Source organism: Rhinatrema bivittatum, chromosome 14 (genome assembly GCF_901001135.1).
Source record: "Rhinatrema bivittatum chromosome 14, aRhiBiv1.1, whole genome shotgun sequence".
In the NCBI taxonomy this organism is placed as follows: Eukaryota; Metazoa; Chordata; class Amphibia; order Gymnophiona; family Rhinatrematidae; genus Rhinatrema; species Rhinatrema bivittatum.
The window spans coordinates 34,148,080-34,172,976 of NC_042628.1; the positions used below are offsets into that span (position 1 = coordinate 34,148,080).

Genomic DNA, 24,897 nt, shown 5'->3' on the forward strand with positions numbered 1-24,897 from the left:
GAAATTTTTTCAACAAAGATTTTTCATTTTCATCAGGGGATCAGAGGATACGTACTAACTTGGCAAACATAGCCATCTCGGAGCTGCATTTAAATACATGGATTTAGCCCCTGATAAAGTATAGAAACACGCATCGCATCGGGTCGGGCTCTCTTTTGAAGTGGTGGCGGTACATTCCACAATGTAATATATCAGATAAGTTCCCCTACTGTTTCCCAGTTATAGGACTTTCATTTTTAATTGCAAATGAAAAAATCTTTGTTTAAAAAAAGTTTCAATGTAACAGGAAACCAACGATTATAAAAAAAACAAAACTGCAGAGTATTCCAGTGGTTCAGAGACTGTTGTCACAATGGTTTTCCCACCAGTCTCTGCTTATATGAGGGTCTCCTATCCCATTTGCTAATTTTAGTGGCTCTTCTTTTTGTATTTATTATACACTTCCATTCCTGGGTTCAGTTTGTTTGCATCTGCTTACAACGATGTCCTTATGTTCTGGCAGCTCTCTCCCTTCTGAGCTTGCAGTGCCTCCATGGCACTGAGACTTGACAGTGTAGCTGGTTTTTTTTTGGGGTTTTTTTTTTTTTAATTCTTTGATTGGGCAGCTACTATGCCCCTCTTCAGGATTGTTCAGGCCCCCTCATTCAGCTTGCTCACCCCTGCTCCACCCCACTAATGATGGCTGGATTTGTAATTGCCACCTGTCTTTTCCCCCACCATTCTCGGTTAGTCTGTATCTCTGTGCAGAGAGAGAAAAAAAACTCAGATAACTTTTACATTAATAGTTCTTGGGCATTTTGTAGGACAGAAGATAAAAGTGAATGCCATTATGTCACAACATATCTGTGACTGTCTCAGTGGTCACTATCATTTGTTCTGTCTGATGTCTACAAATTTTCCAAAAATATTTTTCTGAAAGAAAGAAAGGAAAAAAAAACACAAAAAACCTCAGAGACTGCTTTCAGATTCCAGACAACTTCTACCTTGGCTCACCCTTTTATGGCATGCAAGGGGAATGTAAAAGTGTCAATGTCTCAGAAAACAGTGCAGCGAGGCCTTGTTCGCTTAAGCAGGCCCAGGACCGAGCAGAGTGCATTTCTCAGATGCGTTCATCCATGCTGCAGGAGTATGATGATGTGGCCTTAAGCAACAAGAGCAGAAAAATATTGCTTCTTTCAGAGATAAGAATTAAATTGCTCATTAAGTTAATGCATAATTAGCTACAGATGCAGAAAGAATGCTAAAAATGACCTTACAGACTAGCCAGACACACTTTTTGCAAGCTGATCAGAAATCTAGTTGATCTGCCATGTATAGTCATGGCTCTACCCAGTGATGGATGTAAGATTTTGGCACCCCTAGGCACTGTTGGTGCTGTCACCCCCTATCACCCCCACCCCCCAAGGTTGGACAACAGGGAGCAGAAGGTCTAAGGCACAATCCCCCTAGTTTCCTGTGGCAGCTCAGATGTAGATTCTGTTGTGGCAAAAATTTAAAAATTCAGAAGCAAATTGGCAAACATTTCCATCTTTTGTATAACATAAAAACAAAGTAGTTGTACCCTGTGATTAGTATAATTTTATATTAGTTTTCTTGGGTGAAGAAAAGTTCTCAAGTATCAGTACAGGGAGGAGATGGGAGGGGGAGGAGGATGAAAAGGAAAAAAGTCTAGGGATATGGGAGATGGGGAAGATTAGGAATCTGTGATGGGTAAGGAGAGAGAGAGAGAGAGAGAGAGATAGATAAAGGAAGGATCTTGGATTGAGGAAGGGGAGGAGAGAGTAGGAAGGGTTGGGGAGTGGTTTTCAAGATCTACAGAGGATCTGGGGGATAGAATCCAATATGAAGGGAGGATCTGAACTGCAGCGGGTGGGAGGAGAAGAGGGAGGTGTCCCACCATGCTCTGGTCCTGCCCCTCCTTGCATCTCCCCCTCTAACATCCCACCCAATATCCCTTCTCCCTCATACACAGACTTACACCCCCCAGCCTCTTTTCCCACCCTCCACTAATCTATATTCAGCCATTCCTAGTCTCCACAAAAATGATTCCCCTTTGATCTGTCTGCTGCAGGCTTCCCTGTTCCCTGCAAGCTGCCTGGAAGGGAGGCACTGGAGCAGGAAGGCGGCGGCTGTTCTCTACTGGGTGAGATTCAGCACAACTGAGAGGCAGCAAATCTTCAGCCAGCCTGCTGCCTCCCAGGTTTCTGCTGCCCTAGGCACAAGCCATGGGGCCGATGCAAGAATTTGCATGGAAAGCGGGCACTGAAAAGTCAGCGCCCGCTTTCTTAAACGCACGCATGGTGCCCACAGGGGGGGCGCCATGCAATAGGCAAATTAGGGGGTCGCGCTAGCAAGGAGGTGCTAGGGCCGCTTGCGTGACCTTAGCGCCTCCTTGCTAACACGACCTGTGGCGGCTGCCGGTTATGAAGACAGACGCCGGTAAACTCGGCATCGGTTTTGATAACTGGCCGTCTGCCAGTAATGAAAACGGCCGCTGCCGTTATCAAAACCGATGCAGAGTTTACCGGCGTCGGTCTTCATAACTCGGCGGTCTGCCGAGGTATTTTTTTTTGTTTGTATTTTTACTGAAGAAGTACAGAAAAGCAGTTTTTTCTGCTTTTCTGCACTTCTTTTACATGTGCTCAGCTATTAACGCCTGCTCCAGGCAGGCATTAATATCTGAGCGATAAATGTGCGCCTGAGATGCACATTTATTTTTTTGCATTTGGAGTGAATGAGTAATTTGCCTCATTCACATGCATTTGCATGTGATGAGCACTCTCTCATTCACTCCGCGTTGGATGAGAGTTAAATAGGTGCTAATCCCCCTATTGCATTGGGGGTGAATTAGTGCCTATTTAACCCATGTCAGACAGCGGGTTAAACAGTGCGCTCATGTGAGCGCACTGTATTGCATTGGCGTTGGCCCCCTAGTGTGCCCCTAGTGTGCCTACTGACAAATCCAGGCCTGGCTCTGCCCCGCTATCAGGAACAGAATCTGCTGCCAAGATTATGCACCTGCTAAATCCAATGTATGAACACATCTCTTGTCGTTATTCTACCATCCTGCTGCCGCTGAGAGCTAAGCTCAAGATCAAACACTGAATCCCTGCTTCACATATGAGCCTGAGAGAGCGGTACGGATTCTGACAAAAAGATTGACATGTAACACTTCAGGAAAAAACTCCCCAGGAAGGCCTAAGCCAAAGAGTGGACATTGCTTTCATTCCTCTGTACTTCCCTACCTTCCTGAGGAGGACCAAGATGTGCGATACTTACTCTAGCAAGATGCTGTTGATGTCCTGCGTGAAAAACTTCTGTTTTTTCTCACCCTCAGCAGCTCTGGCAGCCTAAATCAAGACCAAAAGATACATGAGCCTGTGAATGCCAGAATGGAAAGGAGAGCTCGAATCATTAGCTAACAGCCATCAGCATCTCTTTTTCTTCAGGTTGTTAACAAACAGGACTCTTCTTTCATCTTTAAGCCTCCATTCAAAGTGGCCTTTGGGCACAGACCCAGGATTGATTCCCAAATCCAGCTCCTGTTCCAGTCAGGCTAGCCAGTGATGCTGCAGAAGTAGCAAGTGCCATGGGACTCTTGCCCAACAGCATTAAAATTTCACAACAGAGCAAAGGTCTCACATCATTTTAAGCAGTTTTAACTTGCACACATTTTTTCTGTGGTGCCTTTTCCTTTCTAGAAGTCACAGGAAATTAAAGCTTTGGAACCTGATATTCAGAGGAGGCTGAACCCTAAACCTTAGGCACCTAATATTCAGTCATCTTTAGGAGCCTAAATGAAATGCTAGGCCTCTAAACCTGAGGGCCGAGTGCCTGATTTCAGTCCCCTGATCTGACCTCCTCCCTTGTTCACACCCACTTTCAAGGCACCAGCAGGGAGCAATTTTCTATTGACCAAATCTCAGCATCCAACTCAAATAAAATATAGGAGCTTAGATCTTTTGAATAGTGGGCTCATGGGTAAAAGATGCACAATTTCAAAACCATGCAAACTGATTTGCAGGTCTTTTTGCATGAATCTTACATCTGGCCCTTAGCATTTCTCTGCTATGTAGATTAGCATGTCAGATTCTTCTGCGTGTAAAAAGTACCTCACTTCCCTATAGGTACATATGCGCGATAGTGCCATGCTAAACTCCCTTTGGCAGAAAAACTACAACAAGAGTACACTTTTGGATTGTACGCAGTAGTAGACAGAGTAGTGTTCTTTCTCACAGGTCATTTCTTCTTTCCCTTACAAGTACCCTTGCCTGACGGCTCGGTTTCCTGTGTTTGTGTTATATGCTGCCATGCAGCAAATCTAGCATTCAACCAACCTTAAAAAGTCCTGCATCCAAACTGGGACAACAAAAAAGCACTGAACGAGTGTCACAGACAGATGGATGGATGGATACGATGTACCATAAGAACATGCCATACTGGGTCAGACCAAGGGTCCATCAAACTCAGCATCCGGTTTCCAACAGTGGCCAATCCAGGTCATAAGAACCTGGCAAGTACCCAAAAACTAAGTCTATTCCATGTTACTGTTGCTAGTAATAGCAGTGGCTATTTTCTAAGTCAACTTAATAGCAGGTAATGGACTTCTACTCCAAGAACTTATCCAATCCTTTTTTAAACACAGCTACACTAACTGCACTAACCACATCCTCTGGCAACAAATTCCAGAGTTTAATTGTGCGTTGAGTGAAAAAGAACTTTCTCCGATTAGTTTTAAATGTGCCATATGCTAACTTCAAGGAGTGCCCCCCTAGGCTTTTTTGGTTTTGTTTTTTTAAACACTTTGTAAAAGAAAAAAAATTGATGTATTTTGGGGGCCTTTGCTAGGAGCTGCTTCCATACCACAGGCAATCTCAGGGACCAAGATAAAGGAAAATTGGTTCTTACCTGCTAATTTTCGTTCCTGAAGTACCACAGATCACTCCAGACAAATGGGTTTTGCATCCCTACCAGCAGATGGAGGCAGACAACTAAAAGCTTTGAGGCACTGCTACATAACCGAGAGTGCCACCTGCAGTCCCTCAGTACTGACCTGTACCCAAACCAACTGTAGAGTTACAACTCCTCAACAACCCCCTAAATGAGGGTGAATGCCAAACCTAAAAGTTGGAGCCTCCCAAACAAATACCACAAATCAAGCCAAGGAGCTAACCACAACCACACACACAGATAGTTCTTTCCAATAATGATGCCAGAACACGGACTTGCCGTAATGGTCTTGAGAACATTAAGGGGCTGGGTCTCTGGACTGATCTGTGGTACTTCAGGAACGAAAATTAGCAGGTAAGAACCAATTTTCCTTTCCTGCTTGTACCCCAGATCAGTCCAGACAAGTGGGATGTACCAAAGCACCCCTACACTGGGTGGGCCCACGAAAGACCTCTCTAAACACACTTTTGCCAAAGATCAGCTCTCCTGGAGCCTGAACATCTAAACAGTAATGGCAAGATAAAGTGTGAAGAGAAGATCACGTCACCGCTCTACAAATCTCCTGCGGCAACACAGACAGGGGGCCCAGAACATTGCCAGTGCTCTAGCGGCGTGCACATGCAACCCCTCTGAATTCTTCTCCCCTTAAAAATGTAGGCTGAAACAATAGCTTCCTTCAGCCAATGCATTATCGTGCCTTTGGAGGCACCTCCAAACAATACAAACAAATGAACCGACCGCCAAAAACTGTTTGTGACTTTTGCCTCCAGCGACTCAGACCAATTTGGGAAGGTAATTGCTCCACAGTCTGATTCAGGTGAAACAAAGATACCACCTTAAATAGGAACAAGGGTACCATACGTAAAGACACCCCCCTCATCCGACATCTTCAGAAATGGTTCCCTACAGGACAAAGTCTGCAGCTCCAAGATCCTTCTGAACAAACAAATTGCCACCAAAAAACCACCTTCAGCGCAAGGTCCTTTAATGACGCATTCCTCAACAGCTCAAAATAGAGGCCCACAAAGCACCTACAAGACCAATTTTAAACTCCATGCTGGACCCAATCTATGCACCAGTGGCCACAGATGCTTGACCCCCTTTAAAACCTCACAACATTCAGATGTGAGGCCCTTGACCTTTTCCCTGGAGTATACCTCGGACTCCCCAAGGCTGCCAGCTGAACCCGCAAGGAATGGTAAACTAAGCTCTTGAAAATCATGGGCTCAGAGTATCCTTTGTCGCAAGCGCCTGCACTCAAAAGTCAAATCGCGAGACAAAAGTGATTCACCCAATCTGAGAAACTAGAATCTTGCCTTAACAGCCCCTGCGACTGAGCCAGTCACAGGGAACTGTCAATTGTGCGCTAAACCAGATCCTTGAACCACGGATGATGCAGCCTTTCTGGCACCACCAGAACCACCTGGCCCAGATGCCTCTCGATGCGCCTAAACACTCGACCTATTAACAGTCAGGGAGGGAACACGTACAGCAGGATCCTTGTCGGCCATGGAAGAACCTGAGTGTCTATGCCAGAGCTTTCCAAACTTTTCATGTTGGTGACACACTTTTTAGACAAACATAATTTCACGACACGGTAATTCAGTCTACTAGTAAACCAGAGGTTAAAGGTTAAACGAACGAAACATATTTCGACAATTTATGTATGTTTCCTTAAATATATACATAAATAAAATGTTTCACGACACAACCTATCTCATGAAAACCTTAAATTTATATTAAAAATATATATTCCAAGATTCATGTTATTGTTATAATTTATGAGAAACAATAATAAAACAAATTGTCTGTCCCCCACACACTCATCTCTCTCCTCCCCCCAGCACATGTCTGGCCCCCACACACTCATATCTCTCCCCCTCAAGCACATGTCTGTCCCCCCAGCACGTTTGCCCCCCACTCACTCATCTCTCTCTCCCCCCAGCACATGTCTGGCCCCCACACTCATGTACCTCGTCTTTTTGATTGTTGCCAGTTAAGTGCTTCACTCCCTTCCATGATCACCAGACACTGCTGCTTGCAGTCAGTACTCCTCATGGCCAGGCCTCATCGGCAGCAGCAGCCAATGCAAGGATGGCTGGGCTCGTTCCACCCACCAAGCCCCCCAAAAAAATGCGATTGACAGCAAAAATCACCCAATAATAAGCAACTCATAAACTGAAAAAAAAAAGTGAATCTCTAGGGAAAAAAAAGCCCAAACTCGCATCAGAGTTGACCGGGCTTGTGCGACACACCTGCACACTGCAGGCGACACACTAACGTGTCCCGACACACAGTTTGGAAAGCTCTGGTCTATGCCCTCAGCTGTGACCTATCATCTGCAGCTGAAAAATCTTGCTGCCTTAACTTTGCTCCTTGATGCCATCAGATCCAGTGGGGACTGCCCCAACAAGACTGGATAAGGCTGAAGGCCTCCTTCTACAGCTCCCATTCTCCCAGCTCAAACTGTTGCCTGCAGAGGTAGTCCGCTTGCACACTGTCCACTCCCACATGTGAAGCAGCTATCCTCTGCAAAATGTTGCTCCGCCAAGGCAAAAAAGGTCCTGGGCTCCTTGGGCAACCGCGCAACTCTTCATTCCCCCTTGCCGACTGAATTAAGCCATCATTGTCACATTGTCCGAAAACACTCTGACCAATTGACCTCAGACTTGTGGATAGAATTCCACCCACGCCCTACACACTGCTCTTGTTTCCAAGCAATTGATAGACAGGATGCTTCCACTGATGACCACAGTCCTTGTGCCTTCTGTTTTTGACCCTTGAGGTTGGCATCTGTGATCCCTATAACTCAGTCCAGAACCTCCAGGCCCATCCCTTTCTCCAAACTGGGCCGATCCAGGTCCAGTCTCTCATGGTGGCTGTAAGTACCCTGCAGCGGTAAAGGCTGATGAAACTCCTTAGACAAAGGATTCCAGCTCAACAGCAAAGCCACATTTAGAGGGCCTATGTGGGCAAAAGCCCATAGCATCAAATTCAACATAGATGCCATTGAATCCAGACCTGAAAATAATCCCAAGCCCTGGGCACTGACATCCGCAAAACCTGCACCACCTGGGATTGTAACTTCTGAAACCTTTCCAAGGTGAGAAACACTTTGCCGAGCTGAGTATCTAACTTCGCCCTCAAGTATTCCAGTATCTATGTAGGGCTTAGGTGACTCCGCCAAATTCACCACCCAGTTCAAGGATCAAAACATATCCATCACAGTGTGCATAGCTGCCGGCATATCTCTTCCAATTTTCCTCGGATATGCCAGTCGTCCAGAAAAGTATGAACTAGGATCCCCTCCCTGCGCAGAGTCGCTGCCACAACCACCATCATCTTTATGAATGGGCGAAGAGCAGTCACCAAACCAAATGGGAAGGCCCAAAACTGGAAAAGTTATCCTAGAACCATACCATGAAGAAACTTTGATGTTCTTCCCGAATGTGAAAGTGCAGATAGGCTTCCATCAAGTCCAGCGAGGCCTGAAAAACTCCACACGATGAACAGTCACTATCACCGTCTGCCAAGTTTCCATAAGGAAAAATGGGGAACTCGCAGTATCACATTTCACCTTTTACAGATGGAGGATGGGACGAAAAGCTCCTTTTTTGGCATGACATAGTAAGTCGAGTACTTCCCGCAACCACGCTCTCTAGCTGCTACCAGTACAATCATGCCAGCAACTGAAGGCTCCGGCCCTCTGGTTGGAGCCCTCTCAGGGAAGTCTACGGGAGCCTCAAAAGGACTGCTGTCTACCAGACCCCTGGTTCTGCCATGAAGACAGTGCAGAACCCTTATTGGGATGAAAACCGCTGAGGCAGAAAAGACTGACTGTCATCTTATCCTCCGGCAGCTTATTCCATTAGACTACGCCAAAATCTTCATCAGTTGTTTCAGGTCCTCCCTGAACAACAATTTTCCTTCCTTTAAAAGGGAATATTACAGAGCTGAGACTTGGACCACATAGCAGCTGACCAATTCCGCAACCACAGCAAATGTTGCACAAAGACCAGCGTGACTATATTTCTGGCTGAAGTAGAGCTCAAAGTCATAGGGCACATCAGCCTCATTTGCAGTCCCAGCCTCCACCTGAGTTGTCTGGCTATTAAAACCAGCATCTGCAGAAGACTTCTCCTGAGACTTCTTGACCCACTGCATCAGATTTCCACAGTTTTCCACTTGCGGCCAAACCTGCAACCAGAATGGTTGACTTGTTAGTAACCGCTAAGACCAAAGCATGCACCTTCAGCAATACCAGCAGCAGGAAATCCTCCGTGAGGGGGATACAACTTTGCTACGGCTCTAGCCACCTTGGGGCTTGCCTCCAGGAAGTCTCATTCCTGGTTCACCAGCTTCTTGATCCAGAGATAGGAAAGGCTTTCAGTGGGCCCCAAAGTCCAACCAACACCGGATCCACCCCTTCATTGTCCAACTCCTCCTGGACCACCTTAATACTAAATTCCTTTTGAACATGGAAAATAAGGGGCCTCAACTCCTTACAGAACAGACAAACCACCTATGGATCATCTCCCTCCGCTATTGGGACCTCTTCCAGATAAGCCATGTCCTTATTTGCATCCACCATGAGATCCCTCGTTCCAACCCCCAAAACCATCTTCCAGGTCATCCAGGTCTGAATCATCCGAGTTACCAGGCCTGGCCAGTGAAAGAGGTCCTCTGACCCCCTGGCCAAGGAGTCCCTCGGCCTCTTTGCAGCAGGACAAGATGGCTGACAGAAATGCCCTTTTATAGCCAGTGCTTTTCCTGGTTAAAAAGGCCTTATGTATAAGCAAGATAAAATTCAGAGGAAAACTCCATATCAACCTCTCCCCTGTCCGGCCCAGAGCTCACATCTTCTCCCACCCCCAAATGGAGGAGGAGAATCCCTGGGCTCCTGGAAGTTTGTCACCTTCCGCTGCTGTAGCCCTTCTCCTGCCTGACAGGCTAACTAGGCTCCCAGTACTGATCCTGACAGGACCTTGGGAACCCGTGGCTCTCCTGCCAGCCTTGTTCACCACGGGGGGTGGGGGTGGGGGGCCACTCCACCCCCCTCCAGAAATGAATTGCAGCATAGTGCCACTGCATTCAGCTGTCCCCGAGCCAGGCTGCCAGCCCGACAAGCTTTCCCATGCTGGGAAACCGCTGTTGACGCCATCTTGTCTCCACCCAGCTGGGCCTGCTGTAGAGGAACAAAAGCAGTGAGATTGCGGCACACGGGAGAGGAGGGAAACACTGCCCAATGCAGCCTCTGGCTCCCCAGGCTGCGAACAGAGGAACTACACTGCTCCCTTCCCCAGCCTGGTCCTGCCCGGATGATCAAACCAGAAACAGCCTGAGCGATTGCTGCTGAAAAAAATGTAACACTTTTTTGTTTTTGTTTTTATTATGAAAACAGCAGCCACAGCAAAGGAAGAAATTCAAGCAAAAAAATAAAAATGAACACTTCCCTGCTGCTGGCCACACTTCTGGGAAGGAGCCTTCAGGGGATAAGAGGGATCCAGGACCCCTGGATCTGCTGTGGGCTAAAGATGATCAAGAATTACCAACCATCCACTCGCCCAGCTCAACCTGAGGGATGGCCCATGAAGGAACCTAACACTTCAGGGAGCATCCTTTTTCTCTTCTTCTGTCCCTTCTTTCTTTCTTTTTTCTTAACTGCAGGTTTACACCTCTACCATCTGCGGGAAACAGAGAAATACTAAGGGACTGCAGGTGGCACTCTCAGTTAAGTAGCAGGGCCTCAAAGGTTTTAGTTCTCTGCCTCCATCTGCTGGTAGGAATGCAAAACCCACTTGTCTGGACTGATCTGGGGTACGAACAGGAAACCTTTTAATTGAACATGTCCTTCTGGTGCTAGAACCCACAGTGTAACACTGAAGCCTTAGAGCTGTGTGCATTTAGCTGCTTCATGACTACGGCTCTTGTGAGTTTACTGGTTAGAGAACAGAACGCAGAGCTCAGGATGTGTTCCTTCTGGAGAGCACGGTCCTACTGGCTAACGACATCTCGCTACGGAAAAATAAATATACCTCCATTTGGTCCTCAAAACAACTAAGTGCAAAATCCACAGAGGTCAATATTCAAAAGGATTTGTCCAGCTGTGTATGGGACTTAGCTGGACAAATCTGTGGTTTAATATTCCTCCCCCACTACCGAGATAATGACTTATCCAGCTAAAAATTATCTGGATAAAACAAAAACAAAAAAAAGAAGCGTTCTGGGGCAGGCTTAAAACTTAGCCAGTTAACACCAAATATCAGATTAGCTAAGTCTGGTCATAGTAAAAGCAGATCTAAAGTCATCTGGGTACGTGTACCCAGGTGAATTATAGCCAGTTAAGGATAAAATTAACAAAATAGCTGGTTAAGCGGATGCAAAAGAAATGATTCCCTAATTATGTGGGCCTTTAAGCCCGGTCCTGCAGAACCGTACCCTACAAAACATGTGCAGGCTAGTGCCCAATTCCTACCACCCCAAAAATTATGATTTAAAAAAGAAGCAGCTGTAGCACCCCAAGGCCAGCCCCCATCCTTCCATAATATTTTTGGAAAAGTCCCCAAGCCCTCTCCTGCCACTCTACCCTACTCTCCCTTCTTACCTGAAACCTCGATCCCCCAAACTATCCACCCCGCCAGACCCCCAAACTTCAGCCAGGAGTGCAGTAGTGTCCTACCCACTCCTGGCCACTTTCAGTATTGCTCTGACAGCAATACTGGAAAGCGTGCAATAATAGCACCATCCCAACCCTCAGACAGCTCAGCTTCATCTAGTGATTTATAACAAAGGCAGACACTAACATTTCTCTTTACCTTTCAGTAGACAGATCAAGGATGGTGAAAGCTAGGAGGGCAGCAATAGTACCTGAGATAGCTCCTTGATGCATTTCTCCAGTGCTACAGGTAGCCCCTCCAGCAGGGAGTAAGGCTGCCTGAAGTCCTGCTCCGAAACTGCCCCTAAGGAAGGGTTGCTCCCATCTTCCAAGTCATTGAAGGGACTCCCATCTGGAGACTCGTTCAGGAGACGCTCCAGGTCCAGCTCGCTGAGCGTGTCCATGGCATTGGCAGCTTGCAGCAGATCCGTGTCTGTGGTGGAGCCAAAGAGAGAGAGCAGGGGATCGGACATGCTCTCCACCTCTCGCGGGGTCTGAGCCACTGCTGCTGTCTGTGATGAAGAGGGTGTCCCTTTGTGCTCTTCCTCCTCCTTCAGCGTTTCTTTTTCCTTCTGAAACTTCTTTAGCATCTCATCCACGCTCAAGGAACTAGAGTATTTCTTTCTTTTCTTCTCTTTTATGGCATTTAGGGCAGTAAAGCTAGGAGAGGAAGAGGAGGAAAAGTTTCTAGGATTATAAAAATGCTATAAAACGGTGGAGGCTCAGCAGTGTCAGCATGGCAATGATGGCTAGAAGAGAAAAAGGGTTATGCTCAGGGCTGGAGTTTGGGATGGGCGAGCTGGGTGGCTGCCCAGGGCGCTGCCAGCATCTCCCATCCCACAGTGGCCATGGCCACAGCGGATCGCAACCCGTCATGGCCAAAGAGGGGCCCCAGCGATTGTGGCAGATCCCGTCCCACCACATTTGAAGAGAGGTCTTGGGGGCGCCATCAGATAGGGAGGGTGAGGACACTTTTCGCCCAGGATGCCAGTGGCCCAAAATCCGGCCCCATTTTAAACAGTGCACCCGCGCTATTGAAAATAGACGGCTAACATCATCCAGCTAACTTTAGGACAGCTCTTTAGCCCAACCAGACTTAGTCAGATAAGTTATAACTGGTTAACATAACGTAGGGGCGTTTCGGGGAGAAGTTATCCAATTAAACTATTTATTTATTTATTCATTTATTGAGTTTTATATACCGTCATTCGGTAAAGCCATCATAACGGTTTACAAAAGCTCAAAATGCAAGATTTTTAACAATTGAGCAAAAAGGCATAACATGGAGTATATTAAACAAAGCGAGACAATCAATTGCAAAGATATTAACTGGCATTTGCCCTACGGATTGCACCAAGGGGTGCACAAAGGGGAGGGCTAAAATATAGCCGGCTAAGTGCCCAAATATTCATTTAGCCAGACAGTTTAGGAGTTATCCATCTAAAATGCTTCTGAATATGGACCACTAAAGATGTAGGATCAGATGCACCCACATAACAAGGCCTGAAAAATGGATGACCAGCGGAGGTGGTGAAGGCAAGGACACTTCAATATTCTGGGTATACTAAAGGACTGATATGGAGGGCAATGGTAGGAAAAGGGTTTGAAGGACTGGGTTTAAAAAATAAATGAAGAGCGGAGAACTGGGATTGCGTTGCATATAGATGTTATTAAAAAACACATGACAAACCTCAAAATGATTCTTCCTAACCAATGTTAAATCATATAAAAGGATAAATAAATAAATAAATGTTTAGCCAATTTCTCTTTAATTCCTAACAAAGTCCAAAATCCCAAAATACATATTTAAAGAATTTCTGTAGACTCTTAAACATGTATTTTGGGATACTGGACTTTGTTGGGAATTAAAGACTGCCTATGTTGAAGTTCAGATGGTATAATAAATTGATGTCTTTCGTATTTAAGTTCTTTCTTTAAGTAACGTTTACCGTCTGAAGTGCACCCCTAAATTATCATGGGGACTTTAATCAAGGAAGAATTGTTGATATTAGTAACGTATGTAATATTTTCTTCATACCCTTGTTTTTGCTTGTGATATTATTAATGTAATGGTTAATAATACAATAAAGTAATAATTGAAAAAAGGATTTTCTATTTTTTAATCTTTTTTTTTCTCATTTAAAAGCCCACATGACTAATGGGGAGTAAAAAGAGAAGGAGAAACATTATTTTCACTCCTTATTAGTGTAATGTGGGTTTTTAGATGAATAAAAGATGGGGAAATTGGTTCTTACCTGCTAATTTTCATTCCTGTAGTGCCATAGATCAGTCCAGACTCCTGTGTTTTGCCTCCCCTCCAGCAGATGGAGACAGAGAAAGTTTTACGGACAGTGCCACCTGCAGTCCCTCAGTATTGATCTGTACCCAAGCCAAAAAGTAGAACAAATACCAATAAATAATTAACTACTACCCCTGAACGAGCAATGGGAAGTGGAAAACTGGAACAGACAACGGTGCCCACACGAAACCTGTGTACGACTAAGAAAACCTGTGCCATTCTTCTGCATAATCATAACAGATTGAGCGGACTCTCCAAGCTTCCCCTTTCCTTCAGAGGGCACAGAAGCCATGGAACCTAGGACCTGCAAATAATCCCAGACCCTGGGAACCGACGGATGCAGCAGCAACTTGACTATCTTCTCCATAGTCAGAAACACCTTCCCCATCGGGATATTGCAGCGTGCCCCCAGATATTCCAATGACTGGGCCAGCTTCAAATGGCTCTTTGCCAGATTCGTCACAGAGCCCAATGAATCCAGGAGCTGCAGGACCTGCTGGACTGAGCGAGAGCACTCCATTTCCAACCTTTCCCGTACTAGCCAATCGTACAGGTATGGGTACACCAGGACACCTTTCTTCCTGAACGCTGCCACCACTACCATCATCACCTTTGAGAAGTGTGTGGCACTGTTGCCAACCCAAAGGGAAGGGCTTGAAATTGGAAAAGTTCCCCCAGGACCATGAACCTCAGGAACCTCCTCCAGCATCTGGGGAATTAGCGGGCCCAGCTCATCACTACAGAACAACCGGACCACCCAAGGGTCATCACCATCTGTAATCGGAACCTCGTCCAGATCCTGCATTGGATCCCCCAATGCACTAACAGGATCCTAATCTGAATCCTGCATCGGATCCACTAAGGTTCTAACACAGTCTACGTCCAGATCTACCGGCCCTCTCTGCATCTGATCCGGATCATCCATCTCCTCTGAAAAGTCTTCTACTGCGGCCCGACTGAGACCCAAGGCTCGCAGGATTCCTCCTGAATCTGCATGCCCCAATCCCTAGGCTTGTTCGCCTCCTGGGCAAAGGCCTCTTGGTTCATGCTCCCTTCTTGGCCAAATAGGCCTTTTGGAGCAGAAGGACAAAATCCGCGGAAAAAGCTACCAGATCCGAAGAAGAGTCTGAGGTCCGTGTCCCCCTGCGTTTCCTCCCTTCCCCTGCTACCAGCAGGGGCCTGATCCACAGGAAACAACGTGAGAGGGGAGTTCCGAGGCGCTGCCACAGCAGTCTGACTCCCAGCATGTGCAGGCAAAATGGCCGCTGGCGACTCTTACCCCCTCCCACCCCACCCCCCCGGGGCCTACAGAACTTGCCCAGCCGACCTCATGTTCCTGCAACCACCCAGAGGTCCCAGCCCCCCTGGAGATGCATTTCCTGCAAAACGCGGCTGAATCGAGATGAGCCCGTTTTGAACTGCAGCCACAAAAAACGTTTCTGCTCTGTGCAGGAGGCGGCATGCCGGCGCAATCAGGCCTAAAAATAGCCCCTGCTGACGTGAGGAGAAAAACAATGCTGTCTGGTGCTGAAACAGCCCCGGGCCCGACCGAAGAACAAAGTCGGCCCCCACCGCCCCGCACCCTTACCTGCCTCCTGGCAGAGAAATTCAGCCGCTCAACTGCCTCAGCCCTGCTCCTCTCCTGCCTGGAAACAGCTTTTTTTTTTTTTTTTTTGAAGAAACTTAACATATACAGCCACTCACACAGGGCCACGAAAGGGAAGAAAGTTTAAATATTTCCCTGCTTCCAAAGGAGGCTGAGCGCTGAGGGTGCCAGGGACCCAGAGGGGGTGAGGGAACCAGGACCCCTGCCTTTCACCCCCCCGACAAGGGCTGAGCCAGAACAGGGATCTCTAACCCCCCCTGCTCTACCCGAGGGATGGCCCATAAAGGAACCAAACACTTCGGGGAGCCAAATTCTCCTTATTAATTTTCTCTCTTTTTTTTTTTTTTTTTTGGAAACTCCAGACTGCAGTTTGCACATCTACAATCTGCTGGAGACAGAGAAATACTGAGGGGCTGCAGGTGGTACTACAGGAACTGTTATGTCGCAGTGCCTCAAAGTTTTGTTCTCTGCCTACCCACTTGTCTGGACTGATCTGGGGTATGAACAGCATTATAACCAAGTGGAGGAATTTCAGTTGGACAGACTGGATGGGACAAATTTGATCTTTTTCTGGCATCATTTATTATACTTCTATGTCACTTTCTGAATGGGGACCATACGCCCTGAATAGCATATGCACAAGCACTTCAACTTGCTGTTTCTTACCCAGCTTTGGGGTATTTGGACTTTTTGGATTTCTTATCCTTATCGTACAAGTCGTCCTTTTTCCTCTTCTTCATTTTCTCACTGCCTTCCTTCGTTTTCCTCTTCTGAAAAATTTCAATGAGATGGTTAGACATGGAAGCAGCAAAGATCTCTTTCCCCTCTCCCCAAATTTCAGGGAACTGCTCCATCACAGGGCCACAATTCCCTCATTCCCCAAAGCAGTGGACATTCACTAAGCAGGGGTGAGGTAGCCATTGAAAAAGCAACTTAAATATCACTATTTCTTCTCCACCTAGGAGAAGGGCAAGGAAGAATTTCATTGGGTTGTTTTTGGTTTTTTTTTTTAAAAGCTCCACTCCTGTACTATTACATCATGAAGCAATCTGCTTGTCTAGTCTCATTGCTCACTTTAGGAGACTTCTTTTTCTTCTCTTTGATAAAATCTTCTTCAGACTCTGAAGCCTGTCTGAACTGTAGGGTTCCTGAGTTTATGTAAAATCCTCCATATTTTGTGGTCAGAGAAGCTGGAACAAGTTCATCATACTGCGAAACAAACACAGATTACAAAGTAATGCACATGGTACCATTCTAAGAACATAAGAAATTGCCATACTGGGTCAGACCAAGGGTCCATCAAGCCCAGCATCCTGTTTCCAACAGAAGCCAAACCAGGCCACAAGAACCTGGCAAGTACCCAAACTAACTGGGAAGCAGGCTAGCTATAATTGCAGTATCACAAAACCCCAGTGCTGAAGTATTGTAAGCAACAACATTATCCTAGAATAGACGACAGTAGAACATCATTATGTCCATGTCCATCACGAGTTGGGTGGAACGAGCAAATAAGGAAAAGAAAATTAGGTCTTACCTTTGATAATTTTCGTTCCTGTAGTACCACGGATCAGTCAAGTCTCCTGGGTTTTGCCCCCCCTCTAGCAGATGGAGACAGAAGTTTACAAACAAAACTCCGCCTTATCTAGGCTGGTGCCACCTACAGTCTGGCAGTATTACTTAATGTCAAAGCAGAATGGACACCAAACAAAACACCAAATTAACTATATACAGTAACCTAACAGCAACCGGCTCAACAACCCCCAAATGGGAACAGAACCCGAGCCACCGATAACAGGACATACAGGATTGAGCTGTGAATGAGAGAACAAAACAAGCAGTACAGACTCTCCCTTCTCATGACAGAACAGATGGGCGGGACACTGGACTGATCTGTGGTACTACAGGAACGAAAATTATCAAAGGTAAGACCTAATTTTCTTTTCCCTGTACGTACCCGGATCAGTCCAGACTCCTGGGATGTACCAGAGCTGTCCTCAAATGGGATGGGATCCGGAGAGTCCTGCTCTGAGCACCCCTGCACCAAAGTCCCCGCTGCCTGGAGCCTTAACATCCAGGCAATAATGTCGGGCAAATGTATGTAAGGACTTCCACGTTGCTGCCCTACAAATCTCTTCTGGTGATATATGTTGGCATTCCGCCCAGGACGCAGCCTGGGAACGCGTAGAATGTGCCCTTAGACCTACTGGTAGAGACCTTCCCTGCAACAGATATACAGAACTGATAGCCTCCTTCAACCAGCGAGCAATGGTTGTCTTGGAAGCAGCATTACCACGACGAGGTCCACTCCAAAGCACGAAGAGATGGTCTGATACCCGAAAGGCGTTAGTAACTTCTAGGTAATGCAACAACGTCTGTCGAACATTCAACCGCCGCAAATCCTTAAACAAGGGATCTGCACTGTCCAAATCGGAAAATGAAGGAAGTTCTACTGTCTGATTTAAATGAAAAGCAGATACAACCTTAGGTAGAAAGGAAGGAACTGTACGAAGAGACACCCCCGTCTCCGATATTCGTAAGAAAGGCTCCAGACAAGACAGAGCTTGCAGCTCGGAAATTCACCTTGCTGAGACAGCGTCAAATCTTTTAAGGTGGACTTGCGAAGAGGCTCAAAGGGAGCTCCGCACAAAGCCTTCAATCCCAAATTCAGATTCCAGGAAGGACAAGGCCTTCGTAATGGCCTTGTCCTTCCTGGTGTGCCATTGGCGTCTCACCCAGATGTGGTTCTATTTACGAACCACATCTGAGTGAGATGCCAATGGCACACCTTGGACCTGACCGTGCAACGATGCCAGGGCCACCACCTGAACCCGCAAAGAACTATATGAGAGCCCTTTGCCAAACCATCCTGAAGAAAATGCAAGACCTTGGGTACGGATGCACGAGTAGGCACCACGTCTCAAATACCTTCCAGACCCGTACGTAAGACAATGATGTAGAAACTTTGCGGGATCTTAGGAGGTTGGTCACTACCGCATCCGAATACCCTCTGGACTTCAGCCTTCACCTCTCAAAAGCCATGCCGCTAGACAAAAGCGTTCGACCTGGTCGAAACAAACAGGTGCCTGATGGAGCAGATCCGGTATATACAGAAACCGAATGGGCTCCTCTAAGGTCAGGTTTCGGAGATCTGCAAACCAAGGGCGTCGTGGCCATTTGGGAGCTACGAGAACCACCGCCGTCGGGTGCAACTCTATGCACCGCAGAGTCCTGCCGATGAGGGGCCATGGAGGGAAGACAAAGTAGAACATCCGTCGGCCAGGGCAACACCAGTGCATCCAGCCCTCCGCTCCCGTTGTCCTGCAACGAGCGAAGAAGCACGGAGCTTTGGAATTCTTGAATGTCGCCATGAGGTCCAGAGCGGGTGTCCCCCAACGTGCGCAGATGAATTGAAACACGTCGTCCACGAGTTTCCACTCTCCAGGATCTAGGCGATTGCGACTGAGAAAGTCTGCCTAAACGTTCTCTACCCCGGCAATATGCGAGGCCGCAATACTGTCCAGATGCCTTTCCGCCCACGCCATCAATTGCAGGGCTTCATACGCCACTGGTTGACTCCTGGTTCCCCCCCCTGATGGTTGATGTAGGCTGTCATGGTCGCATTGTCTGACAGAACTCTAACCAGCGGAAGGAAGGCCTGGAGGGCCAGGCGGACCGCAATGGTCTCCAAACGATTGATGGACCAGCCAGCTTCCTGCGGGGACCATATCCCCTGAACTGATTTTCGGAGGCAAATTGCTCCCCAACCGGACAAGCTGGCATCCGTGGTGACCACTGTCCATGAGGGAACCATCAATGGCACTCCTCGGCTCAAGTTGTCTGGACATAGCCACCAATCCATGCTGGACCGAGCCGACTGTTGGCGGTAAAGGTAGATGAAATTGTTCCGACACCGGATTCCACCAGGAAAGCAACGCTGACTGTAAGGGTCGCATATGAGCGAAAGCCCAGGGAACCAATTCCAACGTTGAAGTCATTGTGCCCAACATCTGAAGATAATCCCAGACTATTGGCATGGGCTCGGCTAGCAATCGCCGAGCTTGATTCTGCAATTTGATCAAGCGTTCCCGCGTGAGAGACACCATTCCCCGAGCGTCGAATAAGGCTTCCAAAAACTCCAGAGATTGAGAAGGGACCAGGCGACTCTTGGCCGTATTGATTACCCAGCCGAGCCTTTGCAACAAGTGAATCACCCGTTGGACCGCTTCCTGACACAGCCGCTCCGACTTTGCATGAATCAACCAATCATCCAGATACGGGTGTACCAGGCAACCTTCCCTGCAAAGATGTGCTGCTACCACCACCACCATAATCTTGGTGAACGTGCGAGGTGCAATGGCGAGGCCGAACGGCAACGCCTGGAACTGGTAATGTTGTCCCATGAAGGCGAACCTTAGGAATCGTTGGTGTTCTGCACGGATTCCGATATGAAGATACACTTCTCGTGAGGTCCAGTGAAGCTAGAAACTCTCCCTGCCTCACCTAAGCGATCACGGACCTTAGGGTCTCCATACGAAAACGAGGTATTCGTAGACACTTGTTGACGCTCTTCAGGTCGAGGATCGGTCGAAAGGTCCCTTCTTTCTTTGGTACCACGAAATAAATGGAATACCGGCCTCTGCGAATGTCGTGCGGCGGAACTGGCACAATCGTGCCGAGGTTGCGAAGGCAGCTCAGTGTCTCCCGACCCGCTCGGCGTTTTTCTGAAAACCTGCAAGGTGATACCAGGAAACACTGGCGGGGCTGCCGTGCAAAATCTAATGCGTAACCTTGACTTATCACCTCTAGGACCCACTGATCCGAGGTGATCCTGGTCCACTCCTCATAAAACCAAGACAATCTGCCTCCGACCACTGGTACCGAGGAGTGGACCGGCCGTACATCATTGCGAAGGCTTACCACTCTGTGTATTCTGACTGGCCCCTGGTCGGCCAAAACGGCGCCCGCGGAAGGACTGCGAATACGTCTGCTGCTGGTTGGCAGTATGACGAAAAGCGGAGACCGACCCTCGGAATTCCGAGGCCTCCAACCTCCCCGAAAATGGGCACGTGACGGAGGAGCCCCTCTAGACCTAGGTCTGTCCTCCGGCAAGCGATGTACCTTGTTCTCGCCGAGAGACTCAGATCCTCCAGTTCTTTTCCAAATAACTTGCCCTTAAATGGCAACGAACCTAACCAGGCTTTAGACGACACACCCGCCGCCCAATGGCGGAGCCATAACAAGCGTCGCGCCAATACCGCCGAAATCATGGATCTAGCCAATGTGCGAAATAAATCATAAAAAGCATCCGCACTATAGGCAATCACCGCTTCCAAACTCCCCGCCTGAAGCGCTTCCTCCTGTGAAAGCGAGTCATTGGCCAACAACTGTTGAACCCACCGAAGTCCCGCTCGCAAAGAAAAATTACTGCAGATAGCCACATGAATCCCTAGTGCTGAGACTTCGAATATCTTCTTAAGCTGTATCTCCAGCTTTCGATCTTGTAAATCCTTGAGGGCCGTGCCCCCAGTAACCGGGATGGTGGTCTTCTTTGTGACCGCCGCCACCGCCGAATCTATCTTCGGGACCTTTAACAGCTCCAACGCGTCCTCAGGCAGAGGGTAGAGCTTATCCATCGCCTTAGCCACTTTAAGTCCCAAATCTCGGGTTTCCCATTCCTTGAAGAGTAAATCCGACGCTGAAAAATGCAATGGAAAAGCGGATGGAGGACCTCTCGGACCCAAGACCACCGGGTCTGTCACCCCTAGTCTGGACTCTGCCTGCGGTAACTGTATGCCTAACTGTCCAAGAATTGCCGGGATAAGGGGCCCCAACTCATCTCGCCTAAAAAGGCGTACTACTTTGGGGTCATCCATGTCTGCCCCATGGGTACCGCTCAGGCCACCTATTAACTGCTCACTGTCCCCCTCAACTCCCCTCGGGGGTTGGGACGGCGGGTCCTGGTCCCCCTGTTGCTCCTCTGGGTCATCGGTGTCCGTAGAGGTACCGGGATCTCCCCGCGGGGCCCTCAGTATTAAAAGGCCGGGGCCCCTCTGCAGGGTCTGCCTGGACGGGCCTAGCCCGCTTCCCCGACCCTGTGGAAGGGTCTGAGTCCTGGGACCCCTATGGTCTTTTCCTTGCCAATCTATGCGCCTTAAATGCCTTGTGCATTAATAAAACAAACTCCGATGAAAAAGAAGAATCAGATGACCAATCCACAGGATCCCCTTCAGGGACCTCAGAATCACTGGGACAGCGTGGCCTCACAGGTTTGTCCCCCTCAGGGACCCTGTGTTGGGGCGATAAACGCGGCAGCGAGTCCTCCTCCCCCCAATCCGGAGGCGTGGGAACCGCGGGTCCCGTAGAAAACAAAATGGCGGATGTTCCCGCTGACGCCAAGTCCCTAGCGCTCAAAATGGTGTCCGTTCCTGCGCTCCGCGGGAACAGGCCTGACCCGGACCCGGACTTGTTCCCTGGAGCCGCGGCTCTCAATGGCGCTCGACACCATGCTCCATCCGGGAGCGAAGACGCCCCTTCACCCCCCCGAAACATAGCTGGAGCACAGGCTGTCTCGGGAGAGGCGCCACAAGCTCGGCAAGCCGTCCGTCGCGGCATGTCCCTCACTTTAACCTGTGAGCAAAAAAAAAAAATCAACCCACGAAGCTCACCGATCCCCGGCGCACTGCCCCTGAACACGGTCGGGACGCAAAGATAAAGAACTTCAGCGCAAACAAGATACAAACTTTTTTCTTTTTTTTTTTAAATACTTTTACCGATCGCCGCTGGCTCCGGGACCACCTGGGGGGAGTGAGCCGGGCTCCCCGGTGTCACCCCCAGTGGGGAAAACAGATGCTGGTGAGTCAACCCCACACTTCAGTGGCCTCTGAAACCAGGGGGGGGATGGTCCCCTCAGGACCTCACAACCCCCTGGGAGGCAGGCGACTGGACCTGCAAGCAAGCCACTGCGGTCTCAATACTAATTTAACTACCACTTTCTTTAAATAATATAATTTAAACCTACAGCACAGACTGTAGGTTTTGCACCCTCTCCACCTGCTAGGAGACAGAAGAATATTACCAGACTGTAGGTGGCACCAGCCTAGAGAAGGCGGAGTTTTGTTTGTAAACTTCTGTCTCCATCTGCTGGGGGTGGGGGCAAAACCCAGGAGTCTGGACTGATCCGGGTATGTACAGGGAACAGTTATTTACCCTTTCACTAGTGCAGAGACTAGAGATCAATCCAGGAAGCTAATAGGTAGCATATTTAAAACAAATGAGAAAAATCTCCTGCACATCCTCAAGAGATCTGCTACAAGATCTGGCCTCTTATCCCAGTGCTCACAGAGATGGAAGTCAAACTCAGTGTTTGTACTGTTGGAGGTGGGGAGATGGGCAGGTGCCAGGAATAGCAAGCGGAAAGGATCCCATCCCCATGGAGAGCCAGATGCATTTGATAACTTCCTTTTTGGCCGTGAATGTGACTTGACTGCTCTTTCGCCTTTGGGAGCGATATCAATGCCAACTGCAGTCTCTGATCTGGTGGAGGTGACTGCTGGGTCAGACTGTCCCACACTTGGCCCTGGGAGGAGAGCCCTGTTGGAGGATGGATGTTTGGTCTGTCATAACACAAATGGAAGGTACTTTGTCCAGTTCTGCTTTGTTTGTACAAAATGTACTGATGAAGTAATCACTAAGGGGGTCAACAGTCACTCGTTTGTGACTATTGCCAGACAAACCCTGGATAAGTTGTAGGCATTTGGAAGGAGGAGCTGTTAGCCAGATAACTTATTCAGCTAACTCTTACTTATCTGAGTCTAGTTGTGCTGGAGAGCAGTCCAGACGTTATCCAAATAAGTTTATCTGACTAACTAGGACTTTATCCAGCAGCGCACCAAACAAACATCAGAACTCTGCTGAGTATCCATGAAACCTTTTGTCTGGCTACCTTGGCTGGATAAACTGTCTGCTTGCTGTGCTACTGAATACTGACCTCCAAGTTTAACTTTCAGGACCAAAAACTGAGGGCCTTGGAAGGGAAACTGAACATTGGAGGACAGGTTTCTGGCCTGCAGACCTTGAACGTGGCTCTGATTAAGGACAAAGTGGCACTGTATAACAAGCTAGAATTCATCTGGGGCAAAGAACCCATGGTTGATTAATTTTCCACAAATCTGGTTTTTGGCATCCCCCCCCCCTTAGGAATTTTAAGAAATGTGTGAGGGAAGTGTTAAACATTTTAAAGAATCATATGTCTAATATTTAACATATTATGTGCCATCTGGAAGGCATGCTGTTAACCCAGAGGAGGGCAGCTTGCATAACATCTGTAGATAGCCTGGAGGTGTCACAGTCTTTCCAGAGACTTCACGAGATAGAACTGCCATGTGAGCCCACCCTATTTGTCATCTTTAATTCAGCATTCAATAGGAACTTGTTCATTGTTCTTTAAAAATAGAAAGATTTCTTTATGTGGTCAACCGATTCAATCTTCACCGATGTAGCAAGGTTTTCCTCAAGTTACATCAACCGGGTGACTAGCGCTGGTGCTTTCCCCCCTAAATTCCCTTACAAATACCTTGTTTCGTATAAAAGGGGACATATTAGGTTTTTCCCTTCCTGATTTGAAGTGTTTCTTCAGGATAACGTTGCAGCAACTTAAAAATTCTCTCCTTTTGCTCTGATACCAGTTACCTTGAAATTAAATTAAACTGTTGGCTATATTGTAATGTGATGCTTAATCATGATTTTTTTTTCTTCAAGTTTTTCTTTTGGTGCTCTGGTTGCATTCCATGGCTAGGATGAGTTTTATTTCTTAAAAAGATTTCTTTTGTAATTTGTGCATCGCAACGGGAATTGCTTTTGTTTACTGGAGGTATAAACTTATTTGATCTGCAAATAATAAAACTACACTAAATTGGAGGTTATCAACTCAATATTCGTCAAATGTCACATAGCTGAATTATAGACTTAAGAGGTGGATTTTCAAAACGATTTCCTTGGCTAACTTCAGAACTTAGCCAGATAGATAAATCTAACTGGTTAAAAATCTCACTGGCTAGAATTTATACATATTAAAAACATTTCCTAAACCCAAAAATTACCATAAGCTGGTTAGAAAAAGAGAGGCTTTACATTTTCTGTGCTGACCAGCTACATTTATCCACCCAACTCCGGTCATGCAAACATTGGTCCTAAATTTAGCCAAACAAATTCTGTCTGGCTATGTTTGGCTGAAAATTTGGCTCAAGATGACCATGTAAAATTACCCAATCAGCAGAAATTTGAAAACTGACCTGAAAGTTGAGACACAGAAAGCAAATGTAGTTATCTGGTAAAGGCGTTGAAGATGATTCCCGAAGCTTTGCTTTTCTCTTTGTATGTGGCATTACA

The 24,897-nt window shown here is 47.5% G+C and overlaps 1 protein-coding gene across 6 annotated transcripts in view; it reads right to left on the reverse strand.

The window, feature by feature from the left end:
- Window positions 1-24,897, reverse strand: part of UBN1 (ubinuclein 1) — a 79,638-nt gene that overhangs the window by 38,173 nt on the left and 16,568 nt on the right. For all 6 annotated transcript variants that reach the window (XM_029576655.1, XM_029576656.1, XM_029576659.1 and 3 more), the window contains 4 exons: window positions 16,585-16,719; window positions 16,177-16,280; window positions 11,818-12,265; window positions 3,280-3,350 (listed from right to left, as the gene is read on the reverse strand). In XM_029576655.1, the coding sequence (XP_029432515.1) occupies window positions 3,280-3,350; window positions 11,818-12,265; window positions 16,177-16,280; window positions 16,585-16,719 (758 nt within the window). The remainder of the gene's footprint in view (window positions 1-3,279; window positions 3,351-11,817; window positions 12,266-16,176; window positions 16,281-16,584; window positions 16,720-24,897) is intronic.